The sequence below is a fragment of the Eptesicus fuscus genome, chromosome 19 (assembly GCF_027574615.1).
Source record: "Eptesicus fuscus isolate TK198812 chromosome 19, DD_ASM_mEF_20220401, whole genome shotgun sequence".
Taxonomy (NCBI): Eukaryota; Metazoa; Chordata; class Mammalia; order Chiroptera; family Vespertilionidae; genus Eptesicus; species Eptesicus fuscus.
The window spans coordinates 37739355-37752711 of NC_072491.1; the positions used below are offsets into that span (position 1 = coordinate 37739355).

General features: G+C 33.9%; 1 protein-coding gene across 1 annotated transcript in view; it reads left to right on the forward strand.

The window, feature by feature from the left end:
• Positions 1 to 13357, forward strand: part of C19H8orf34 (chromosome 19 C8orf34 homolog) — a 253026-nt gene that overhangs the window by 181123 nt on the left and 58546 nt on the right. The window contains 2 exon segments of the mRNA XM_054708756.1: positions 4437 to 4522; positions 9698 to 9774. Of these exon segments, the coding sequence (XP_054564731.1) occupies positions 4437 to 4522; positions 9698 to 9774 (163 nt within the window).

Genomic DNA, 13357 nt, shown 5'->3' on the forward strand with positions numbered 1-13357 from the left:
TTCGCTCACAAACTCAAGCCCAATTTATGAGATGTACTGTTGGCTCCAGCTACAGACTTTATCCAGATCAGTCCACTTCTTATGGCCTTTTCCACATGGCCCTCGAATGATGTTATAAATATCCAAATGGCCCTTGGCAGAAAAAAGGTTCCCCACCCCTGGATAGGAAAGAGGGCCTCTCACCCTCAATGAGAGGTAAATACAAGTCCAGGTGACGACTTTTGTAGGTGCTGTGTGAGGGGGAGTAGAAGGTCTTTGTTCCAGATTACATAACTTTTCTGGATGACACAGAAGGGAGGTGAACTTTTTAAAAAGACCTTGAGAGGAATTGAAGAAAGGAAAACAACCAAGAAGCCCAAATTCAAAGTTAGGGACCTTTGTTTTATACTCACTACTCCTAGAGTGTCACGATTTCTCCAGCATTGTTCAGCTGCACGTGTTAGGGTTAGGGTCCGGTTGGGCAGTGATAGCAGAAGGACATGGGTCCATGGGAACTGAGAAGACAAGTCCAGCTGAGGAGGGCAGGAAAGGGAATCAGGAGGAGCCAGATACCCGGGAGAAAAGTTAGAGAAAATGGAGATCTATGTCTAATTGAAGAGAAAGTGTTAAGGACAATGAAAGGGCCTAAAGGGGGTGAGTTTGTTGTTAGAGAACTGAACAGTATATTTAACAATTCCTGATGTAGGACAATTCTGAGTTCTCGGTGTTTGGGTTAGGGAAGGTGAAGTGGAGGGAAGATATCCAGATCTGAGATGGAGGGACTTTGAAACCAGTGGATATCCACTCATCTACTGATGGGCACTTGGGCTGTTTCCAGATCTTAACTACTATAAATCGCGGTACATTTACACCATGGAATACTATGCAGCAATAAAAAAAAGAAGGATCTCTTACCTTTTGAGACCGTATGGAGGGACCGGGACAGTATTTTGCTAAGCAAAATAAGCCACTCAGAGAAAGACAAGTATCACATGATCTCACTCATATGTAGAATCTAATGAACAAAATAGATCCAGAGACATAGAAGCATGGAAGAGACTGTCGAATCTCAGAGGGGGTGGGTGGGTGGGAGGGAAGAGATCAAACAAAGAACTTGTATGCATATATGAATAACCCATGGACACAGAGTGTGGTGGGCAAAGGCCTGGGCAGGGGGCAGGTGCAGGCCAGAAAGGGGGAAAAGGGGAATATATGTAATACTTTCAACAATAAGGATTAAAATTTTTAAATTTAAAATTAAAGAAAAGAAACAGTGGATAAATACACATGAACATGAAAATCAGTCAAGATAATACTAACACTTGAGTTGAAGAAAAAAATTAAGCCTGAGCAAAGCTTTCGTGGCAGAAAGATAACAGGTTAATGTTTATAATCCCTTGTTATCTGAGGTGGAGTTTAGCAAGCTCTACTTTTAGAGAAAAGGGGGATGTAACATTCTTAGAAGAGAAAAGGGTTTCATTTATGACAAGGAGGAGCAGGACACATTTTGTTGAGAGGGTGAGAATGTAGAAGAGTGTTTCATACAGAAAAGGAGTTTTAGAAAGCAAGGAAAAAAAGTTTAGGGGTGTGAGTAAAACTCTTGTAGGGAATAAAATGATTTAACTATTATTAAGCTATATTTCTTGGACTTGCCCACACAACCCTTGTTTGTATAGCACCTATTAGCCTCTTACAGAGGTAGTGCTGTGTGGATTACGGCTTGGGAAACATTGGCAGAGCACTCAAGGATAGCAGGCTGTGAAGCGTTCCGCAGTGGAGCTGGTGCCAAGTCACGGTAAACTCAACTCTTAAGGTATCTGGAGGGCACTGCTTGAACAAGGATGGGCCAGATTCAGGGCCACCCAACTTGCTGGGCTGTTTCATGGCCACTTGTCTTTTCAGCTCAGCTACATTGCGGCCTCTGTGAAATCAGGGACAATTGTCATTTCTTTACATCTCCACAACATTTTACTTATTATTGAGCATATTAATAAATGTTAAATAAATATTTCTTTTTACTGAAGCTGGCAGTGAGCAAAATAAATTTACAAGTTATTTATTTATTACTTTTTTCTACCTTTGATGGAGATTTCTTTTCCTTTTAGGTTTTTAACCTAATATTAAATACCCAAATATGTTGGAGCTCATTATCAATGTTTAACAACTTTGACTTATACCTTTTAATATCTCATGTACCTACATATGTTCTATCTTTGATAATTTTTATGAAGTGGGGCTAGAAAAAAGCTCCAAAAAGAATATTTGATATTGCTGATAAGTGAAGTATTTATTCTAGTTATTATTAGAAAAAAAGATGAAGAAATAGTTGGGCAGATTTAAGACGTAGCTGAAGCATTCATTTAAAAGTTGGGTTGTTTTTTTTCAAGTAAAATTTTAAAAAGTATAAAATCTATTTTAATGTTTTGAGGAACCTCCACACTGTTTTCCATATTGGTCACACCAATCTGCATTCCCACCAACAGTGTGCTAGGTTTCCCTTTTCTCCATATCCTTGCCAACACTTGTTGTTTCTTAATTTATGGACAGTAGCCATTCTGACAGGTGTGAGGTGATACCTCATTGTGGTTTTAATTTGCATTCCTCTTATGATTAGTGATGTTGAACATCTGTTTATATATATATTGGCCATCTGGGAACATTTCCGAAGAAACTCGAAACACTAATTTGAAAGAATATATGCACCCCTGTGTTTATTGCAGTGTTATTTACAATAGCCCATCAGTAAATGAGTGGATAAAAAAGCTGTGGTACATTTACACAATGGAATACTATGAAGCCATAAAATAGAAGGAACTCTTACCCTTTGTGACAGCATGGATGGATTCAAGGGTATTATGCTCAGTGAAATAAGCCAGTCAGAGAAAGACAAATACCATATGGTTTTACTTACATGTGGAATCTAATGAAAAAATAAATAAACAAATAAAATAAAAACAGATTCATAGACACAGAGAACAGAATGACAACTATCAAAGTGTGTGGGGGATTAGGGGTCTGGGTGAAAGAAATGAAGGTATTAAGCAGTACAAATTGGTAGTTGCAGAATAGTCACAGAGACGTAGACTACAGCATAGGGAATATAGTCAATAATATAGAAGTAAATAGGTATTGGGCCAGGTGGCTACCACTCTGTAAAGTACATTATTTTCTAACCACTTTGTTGTATATATGAAATAAATAAAGAATAATATTGAATATCAACTGTAATTAAAAAATTTATAAAATACACATATTTGGCCAAAAAAATGTTATAACTGTCAGGAAGTTACCCTTGAGAATTCTTTAATTAGCTGCTACTTTTTTACTATATTAGCAAATGTGTATTTGTGTATAGAAGGGAATATATGTAAGTATAAATGTATACTATATACAGAAACATGTAAATTTAATATAGGAATACAAATGAAAATATAATTTATAATATGTATTATTACACAAAAGGTAGAGAAGGACATGCATGTGTTTGAATATGCGGAAGTCAAATGCAAATTATTACATGATTCCACAGGGGCATACAAAAGCAAAGATATAAAATAGTTGAAAATTTTAATTTTTAAGAGTGGTACAGTTATGAAATGGACTTGGTTTTTTAAAATGTTAATGCTATGTGTTATGCATTTATTAATATTCTTCAGTGAGGGCATTTGCCTTCAGCTAAATACAAGAAAAAAGTAAGGGAACTGATAAAAACTCCAGTCTCCGGATTGTTTGATGTAATGTCCTCCAACATTAGCAGAGTTTAACCTGTTGTCCTTAGGACAGAGTGCCAACATTTATTGATGAGCCCTACCTCCTTTGATAGCGTAGTTCACAGTGTAATATAAACCCAGACTGTTTGAATTGGGTTCTGCTAGTCTATTTTTCTCAGCATAGAGATGTGGATAGACAGGCTCAGAAATATACTGTCATAAAAGTACCCACACAGCCTTCCTCTCCTGAAGAAGCCCCAGTGTCTGAGAACCTGGGAAGTCACCTGAATTAGGAATCTTTACTTCCACTATTGAGACTTACCTTGATCTGCAGGCCTTAGCTCAGGTTTGGTTTATTTGGAGAATTGTGTTTGGTAAACTTCTGTGTAGAATGGAAATCTTCCCATGCCCCTGGACCCAGAAATCAGGTGAATATGCTGTTAGACTCTTGTTCTTATTCCACTTTCTCCCTTGTTGTAGTTTCAGTGAAAATATTTGCTTATAAATTGTCCTCCAGTCAGGCTAAGAAGAAAAGCAGTTTCTACCTAGACTAAGCTTCCCATGTATACAGGAGAGAGAAAAAAAGACTTTTCAAGGGTAGTATAGCAAAAACACCATATTACAAAGGCTTTGGTACAATTTTATTTCTCCTTTGAAGAAGCATGTCTGATTTTAGAGTGTAGAAGTTAATAGTACCAATCCCCCATAAAATATACTTCACATTTCTAATTCTTTCTAATTATTTAGACTTCAAGGAGACAACTTGGCAGAAAGAACAGAAGAGACGTCACAAATACTTCCTTCTCCAGATGAGATAATCCTGGATTCTTTGAGTAAGTTTAAAATCCCACAATATCTCCATAGCTGCCTGTCATATGTGTATCCCTCCTTCAGGATGGGTATCAGGAGGTTAAGGGCAAAAGAGAATGGATTCTGAGGAGCAGGCTCTTAATGTCTGTGCCTGTTTTTGGTACAAACAGGTCAATTATATGTTGGCTATTCCCAAAATGTGTCACTAATTCCAGCTTGTTTGGGGTACTTCATATTGCTCACTCCCATTCTCACATCATAGATCCCTTTACTCTTCCCTGGCAGAAGTGTCAATATTATACTTGATTTTGTTTCCTCTCTCATCCTTATATTGAATTGTTCTCAAATCATGTCAATGTCACTTCAGAATTGCCTTTCCCGGCCAGCCTCCTCTTCATTTTCCCTGATGCTGCCTGGTCTGTGTGTTTGTCCTCTTTCTCGGTCTAGTTTAATAGCCTTGTTTGTGCCTCGAATAGTCTTTGTACTATCTCACCCCTCTTTAGCTCATTATCTTTTTTATTAAAGAAAGCTGCTTATATCACCCCCTTTTTTATACTACAAAATTCAAACTCCTCAGCTTGGCATATGAAGTTCACAACAGGGCACTTCAAAATGGTTGCTGAGTAAATAAGCACGTGCAATGTCACTACGATGGCATTAAAGGTACATCACTGCTTCATCATTCCGTATTCTAGAGGAAGCAGTTGGGCATCCAGATGGGATAATTAAAAGAGAAACAATAGGAAAAAAATTTTTTTTTTCCACATCTGGATAGAGGAGGACATCTTAAACAAGATGGAAAAGTTCTTAACTATGAAATAAAAAGTCAACTATAGAAAGTTAAAAACTGTTCATCAAAGAATGCCATAAAAAGTGAATAGCTATTCCACAAAGTAAGAAAATATATATGAAACATATTTGTAACTGATCAAATATTAATATTTAGAATACATAAAGAACATCTACATTTTTTTTCTTTTTTGCTCAATCCCTCCATCCCCTGAACATCTACAATTTAATAAAGATCAAAACCAATAGAAAAATAAGTAACAGGTATGAATTGACATTTTATGGAAGAAGAGAAACCAATTGGCCAGTGAACATTTGAAAGATGCTTAACTGTTCTGGTAATCAAGGGAAAGCAAATTAAGACCACAAAGCGATGCTGTGTTATCACCAGTTGTTTGCCATTAATTAAGAAATTTGGCAAAATCAAGTGCTGGTGAAGACATAGATGAAAGAAAAGCCATACACTACAGGTGAGAATAAACAATTTTGGAAACTTTTCCATTATCTTAAAATCTTGAACGTTTATATAATCAAAACCCAGGCACTCCACTTCTAAGAAAATATCTTAGCGAAACAAGTCTTGTACCATGAAATGTGAACAACCCTTCTTAGTATGCTCCCGAAGGGGAAAACGGATAGACATTGTGGAATTGGTATATTGTAGGAAACTGAATGCATTTCACCTACACATAAGATGGATGAAACTAGTGGAATGCTAATAAATATTACCAATAGTTTCTTTGATAAGAGAAAGCCCTGATTTGTAGGAATTGGTAGTTTCCATAATGTGCTCCTGCTGAAGTTGAATTCAAGTAACCAATCTGAAATGGCAGCTAGGACTCCCAACTGGTAAGAGCAGGATATAGTTCACAGCTGAATAAATCTTAATAGCATAGTCTTGATTGAAAAAAAAAGCAAGTCATAGAATTAAATTCATGTAAAAGCTCAAAACTAGCAAATCCAAGTAATATGTTCTTAAGAAGACATACATAAGTGATAAAACTGTATTTAAAGAAGGGAATGAAAAGCTTAAAATGGTGGTTATTGTCAATGGGTAGAGGAAGCAAGGAGGTAGGATAAGAAAGTTGTGCAAAGGTATATGAAGACTATTTAAAAGTTCTAATTCTTAGATTAGGTGGTGTTTGGGTGTTTATTTTATTGTGTTTTGTAATATAAATACACTATATATTATGCATAAATACTGTATATTTTGAATATGCTTTTTATATGTCAAGTATTACCCAATAAACATTTAAAAGTAAAGTGCAATGGGAACATACACCAATGCCAGTGTAGCACAATATAATGAAATAATGGTAGTTAACATGCACTCAAATCTCTTACAGTACTAGTGACATGAAACACTTGAGACTTTTAACACTGACACCCGAAGTTGGGCAGTGTGTTGGCCATTTGTTAGTCATTTGTTGACACAAGACAGATATTATTTAACTACTGGCCCATTGTTTTTTAAAATTCTCCCAAAACCATCTCAATCCACCAATCTACAAATCTGTATCTTCAGCAATCATATTCATAATAACTGAGAATTATAGAACCTCAATTTTTTTGAAAATTTAAACAATACACCAGTAATATGTTGATTATATTTACTTGTATCCACTGGGGGAAAATGTATTTATTATGTTTAAGGTCCTTTCTTAAACTTCTGCATTCTTGACATTCAAGTTTCTCTAGATTTAATGAACAAATCTGAAAACATGAGTTTCTGATTCAATACATTCTTTTCCACTTACATTAGTCAAATAACTAGATTCAGTAATTCAATATTATTGATATTATTCAAAAGTGCTAATGTGATTTTTATTTCAGCTTTGTATCCACACTGAGTTTGGCTCAAAAAATATTTCTATGAAAAAAAAAATATTTCTATGAATGTGTAATTTGTGCATAAAAAGCCTATTGTGACACACATAGCAAAAGTAAAAATAATGGCAGGAAGAAGGTGAATAAAGCTAAACTCTTGAGCTTTCTAGATTTCTAGCAGCATGCCCAATTACAACAGAGGTAGTTTGTAGTTCAAGTTCTGCCAGAGACTTTGACAAAATTATTTCATCTTTCTATGTTCCAGTTGCTTCTTCTCTAAAATGAAACGATAAGATAAGCTCTAATATTTGACCAATTTAGAGAATAATTTTTCCCTCAGTGTATTTCTGAGTGAAATTTTTCCCTCAGTGAAAATCATATAGACTTATAGAGTAAATACATAGGGAAAAGTAGTTTACACATATGCACACACCAATTATTGTTAATCAGCAATGTACTAAAATACTTTAAAAAATGGAGCGACAAGCATGAAATAAGATTTTATTTTTAGGATATATATTGTCCCTACTAGAATGTAAATTCAAAAATATTCTGGCAGGACCTCACAGTTGTCTTACACTACACTGAATGGAATTCATCATATTTTTAAATGTTTTTTATTGATTTTTTTATTTTTTATAGAGAGAGAGAGAGATAAGGATAGAGAGAGAGAAACGTTGATGAGAGAAAAACATCATTGATCACCTGCCTCCTGCACGCCCTATTGGGGATTGAGCCTGCAACCTAGGCATGTGCCCTGACTGGGAATCAAACTCATGATCTCTTGGTTCCCTGGTCAACGCTCAACCACTGAGTCACACTGGCTGGGCAAACTCATCATATTTTTTATCCCACTAAATATTGTACCAATAAACAGGAAGAATTCAACCCAAACAAGAACAGAACATAATTCACTCCTCATAAAAAATTATTTTGTTATGAAGCACCTACTAGAGTGTCTCTAGTGACTTACAGTATTTGTTGAATAAATGAATATACACACAGAAATAGATGAATGAATTGACTAATATATACATGCATTAAAAATCAAACAGAATGACAATACCTCTTTAAAACCATGAATTACTGACTGAGAACTTAAAAACTCAGTTATAATATAAATTTCTAACCTTAAAAAAATCAGCAAATCCACTAGAAAGTTGGTTTTCTTTTCTTACATATGAAATAATTTGCTTTGTAATGAAGAATAGAACATTTTAATATTACTTATTAAGCTAATATTCTGAGTTTCAACACAAATAAAATAGGAAAAATAGAGTAAATACTAAAATTACACTAGTATTTATTCACAATTCAGTAGATTATAATTCAGTTTTAGAGGACTTAAAATTATGCTAATTTATACATCCTAATGTAAAGAGTCTATACATTGTCACTCTTACCAACTGGGTTTTAGTAAATAGGGGTTCAAGTATTCTTTGTTAGTGCATTAATATTTTTGAACTTGGTGTAATTCTCATCATCTGTATTGATTTTGTCAACAAAAATTTCCTTCTTTTTAATGTCTGGAAGAGTGGTAGGTAAAATTTTTATATTTGCTTACAACTTGAGAATGTAGTGGTTATTGAATGTAAATTCTGATTCAGAAGCTATAATTATGGCTTTATGCTAAGCTTTCCATTGTCTCCCTGGCCTTGAGTGGCTGATAAAGGCTTGAAAGATTTAATGCTCCCATTTTCTTCCCAGAGCACACATTGTATTAACAGAAAAATCTCCATATTTACATGAATCTGAAGGAAAATTTTTAGGGATTCATATGACTCTTTCAAATATTAATAATTATAAAAAAATCAATTTTAGAAGTCTCCAATGGTTTAAAATGTCTTCCTTTTTACTGATTTTTTTTTATTTGAATAGCAGGTATTAAAGCATGGACTATTGCTAGATTCTCTATATATCTGTCCTTATTGCAGAATTTTTTATAACCCATATAAATCCTTGTCATCATAATTAATTTAACTCAGCAGACATATGGAAAGGGTTGCCATAATTTTATTCACATATTTGAAAGTCACTACTCATTCACTCCTCAATCTATTCAAGATAAGAAATCACAACTTCTTGCTTAATACATTAAAATGGAAAACTTTCCATCATTTAATAATATGCACTCTTCTCCAAACTTTTCAGGATTTCCCGTCCCATTTAAGAGAAAGAACACAAAATGACAATTACATTATGTGGCCAGTAAAGAAAAAAAGAGAACAGTTGATAGGTAAAACAAATAAATATAAAATTACAAACCAGAAAAAGAACATTAAAGTCCCAACAATTAGCTGAATGAAATGCTAAAAGGAAGTTTGCCCTATCCAAGATAACAGCAGCTCTTGCACATTCCATTCCTAACTTCATTGTGTCCTTTTACATTAGAAATTCTTAACATTTTTCATAGGTTGTCTTTAAGCCGAATAAACAATATTTTACACTCTGCTTTAACTCACAAACACTGTAATTTTTTCAACAACCAGTTCAGTCACTTTAATATCCTTCTTGTAATAGGCTTGTATATCAAATTTAAGCAATATGTGACGGTAACTTATTTGTTCTTTTGGTAAAAATAGATTCTTTACCTGGGACTGAAGAAGCACTAATGGAGGAGGGTGGAGAATTTGAAATAGCATCTAAATTAACAGGACCTGTAAGTATATTCACTTATTTGTTTTTAATCTCTAAAACTAATTTATCTCATTGATAAGAAAATCTAATAGAAGTAGAAAGGAATAGGAAACAATAACTTCAAATTAAAGAATATTTTATTTTTTTATTGTTTAAAGTATTACAAATAGTAGTACATATGTCTCCTTTTTTTTTTCCCCCCCAATTGACCTTCCCCCAGCCCTACTCCCTGGCATGTGTGTACACCCACTGTGTCCCTCATAGCCATGCAGAGTACTTATATCAGTAGGGGGCCAGCTTGATTACAGGTATACAGCAAGGCTGCAATTAAGGAAGAAGATTCAAATGAGGTGGGAGGAACTAAATTCTGGTATTAATACCCATTTGTGCACATGAATATTCTATAAGATATGAGTTGCCATCTTAAACTTCAATAAGTTTATACCTATCTTAATAGAAAAATAAATGTTTTGCATATCCTGAAAGTTCACATGTAACATAAGCATGCTATTATTAGTTATGAAGTCCTTGTGATATTTTTGTTAAACTATCTCTTTTCAATAGAGTATATTGGGAGGAAACCAATAGTTTTAAGATTTTCAATGTACTATAATGTTGAGAGAATAAATACAGGAAAACTGAAATCTACATGTAAATTCTAAACATAAAGTTTATAAATGATTCTGAGTTATTCTCAAAATGACTGTGCAATATTGTGCTATTCTAAACTTAATATTTAGACTGGGTTTACATGCTACAATATTCTCTATATTTGTTTGCTGGGGCTGCCATAGCAAAGCACCACAAACTGGGTGGCTTAAATAGCAGAATTTTATTGTCTCACAATTCTGGAGGAAGATCCGAGTGTTAGCAAATTTGGTTTCTCCTGAGGCCTCTCGGCTTGCAGATGGTCATCTTCCTGTATCTTCACATCATCACCCCTCTGTCCATGTCTATGTCCTGATCTCCTCTTCTTTTAATAACACTAGTCATATTGGATTAAGACCTATCCTAATGATCTCAATTAACTTAATTACCTCTTTAAAACCTTGTCTCCAAATACAGTCAGATTCTGAAGAACTGGAGGTTAGGATGTCAGTATATGAATTTGGGGGGACATAATTTAGACCATAACACTCTCTGATGAGATTCCAGTATTTGGAACATTACTTGGATCGAAAGATTTGATTGAGGGCACCACATTTTCCAATGGATTTCACAATAAAATAATTTTTAAATTACTGATGAACTTAGTATATCTTTGAAGTTTCCCAGAATCCTATTTAAAACTTCAAATTTTTTTTCTTTGTTATTTTATATAGTAGTTATCTCCTAATATACTATGTATTATACTTATTTTGCTTATGGTTCATTTTCTTCACATAAGGTCTATGCGGGCAAAAATTATTGTGCATTTTTTTCACTTTTTGTATCCCTAGCAAAGTGCCTACACATAGTAGATACACAATACATACTAGTATATATTGAATAAATGAAATTTTTATCAATAATTTCTCATCATGAGATGAAAAATATATGTAGAGCCTTAGAAATCGAAAGAACCATGGCGGCCATCTAGTTTAGCCTTTCTTCTTCCTTATCTCAGTATTCTGAGCTGCTTACCCACTTTCATGGAAGGTAAGGATATCCATTTTATAGAAAAGGAAACAGAAAGTCAGAGAAGCTTAGTAACAGGACTAAGCTCCCAAAGGTAAAAGAGTGAAAAGGTCAGGAGTTGAGCGCTAGTCAATTTCCCTTCTACTGCATATCCCTGGTATTCCAGGTGCTTCCCTGTTTCTTTTAGGAGTTTATTCCTGTTTGTTAGATACTTTCATATATTCCTCACAACCACTTGTAACCATTGGTTTTAGTTCTATTCCTTGGGCAATAGCCCGAGTCCCATCCTTCCTCTTAACTTAATTGATTCTTTCCCTGGACATATTCTTGTTTGCCAAGTCCCTTGTATCGTGGGAGTTATGCCACAACCAAACCCAGGGTTCCAATAATGTTCCCACATCAGAGAGTATAATGGGATACATACTTGATGCAAATATTATCTTTGGAGTATTCCCTGGGGTTGTAATAATGTTTTTTAAAGGAACTTTCTGACATTTATAAACTTCAGTATGTCTCCATAATCTCATGATGATAATAATGAATAATCTGTCATTCATCACTTTTGACAAAGATTTGTTTTATCATCTGTGAATTCTACCAAAGTCCATATACCTATCTGCCTCATATCTAAAAGCATACAGCTAGATTCTTTTTCTAATCACTTTCTAAAATTCAGGTATATCTGTTTATAGTATTTGACTTACTTAATAATACCTACCAACCCGAAAGGTGAAAAAAGAAAAGTTAGCTTTTTTGGTCAAAATTCTATTGAGTTATTACAAACTGGCTCTTAAAAGATTTTCTGCTTTCTTTTTATAGTGTTCACACAGTGCTCTCTTATGCAGACATTTGTTCTAAGTCAATGTTACTTGTTTTCATTTATCAATGATTAGACTTTGAATTCTTGAAAAGTCTATAATTCTATTTAGTCAAATTAACCCTAATTCGTTTTGGAAAATGTGGAATAAAAACAATACCTGTGTAACTTAATATCAGGATCCTGAACATAATTTCTAGGTGGTAGCTGCTTTTATTGTAAAGAAAACATGGATTTTAAAAAATTTATGTCAGATTGATGACACTTTAGTTGAAAATTCCCAAAAACATACTTCTATAATATTTCTGAGGACTGTATTTTTGTAAATCAAGAAGAAAATTGTGGCTTTATATAGATATGAATGGAGAATTGAAACAAAACAACTTTTTTTCTTTATTATTGTAAGAAATGCAGTATATTTTATAGCAAATTTTGAGTCATATACTGCAAAATATAAACATGCCACAAATGTTGAAAACCATTTAGAGTAATTTCAACACATGCTGTCTCTATTTGCTAACTTTCCATGTTGGGTATTGGATATTAATAGGTGGGTAGCAGGATTTTAGAAAATTTTCCCCAGTGGCTTCACCTGTGTTTAAAATACTTCATGAATATTTTGTGAATATTTAAGTGAAGTAAAGGCAACATTTAGTTTAGATTTTTATCGTTTCCCTAATAAGCAAGTCATTCTTTTGGAATTTCCCTCTTCCCTTCCTCCTTCTATGTTCTGGAATGTCTCTTAACATATTCACAGCTGTGAAGATTAAAGCTGAATTTGCTAGCTAAATCTATTTGTGAAAAATGAACCCACAAAAGGAAAATCTTAGGAAGAAAATACCAAGCCGCAGATATTGATTATAACCTTTTAGTTCATAAATGTTGTACATATTTTTCTAGATCATTGAGCCCAAAAGACCTATAGCAATGATATTTTAATTTCACAGTTCTTATGGCATTCTTAAAAATTCTATATTGTTTTCTGTTACACAAGCATATGAGCATAATGAGAAAATAAAAGGATAACTAAGAAATATATTTGACATTAAGTATCTTACTGACTTTTTTCTTTTTTCTTTGTAAATCTGCTATTTGTTTTATTTATTCGCCAGCACTGACCAGCCCGTCAAAAACTGACTCTCCTTTTTTCTTTTTTATTGAATTGATTGGG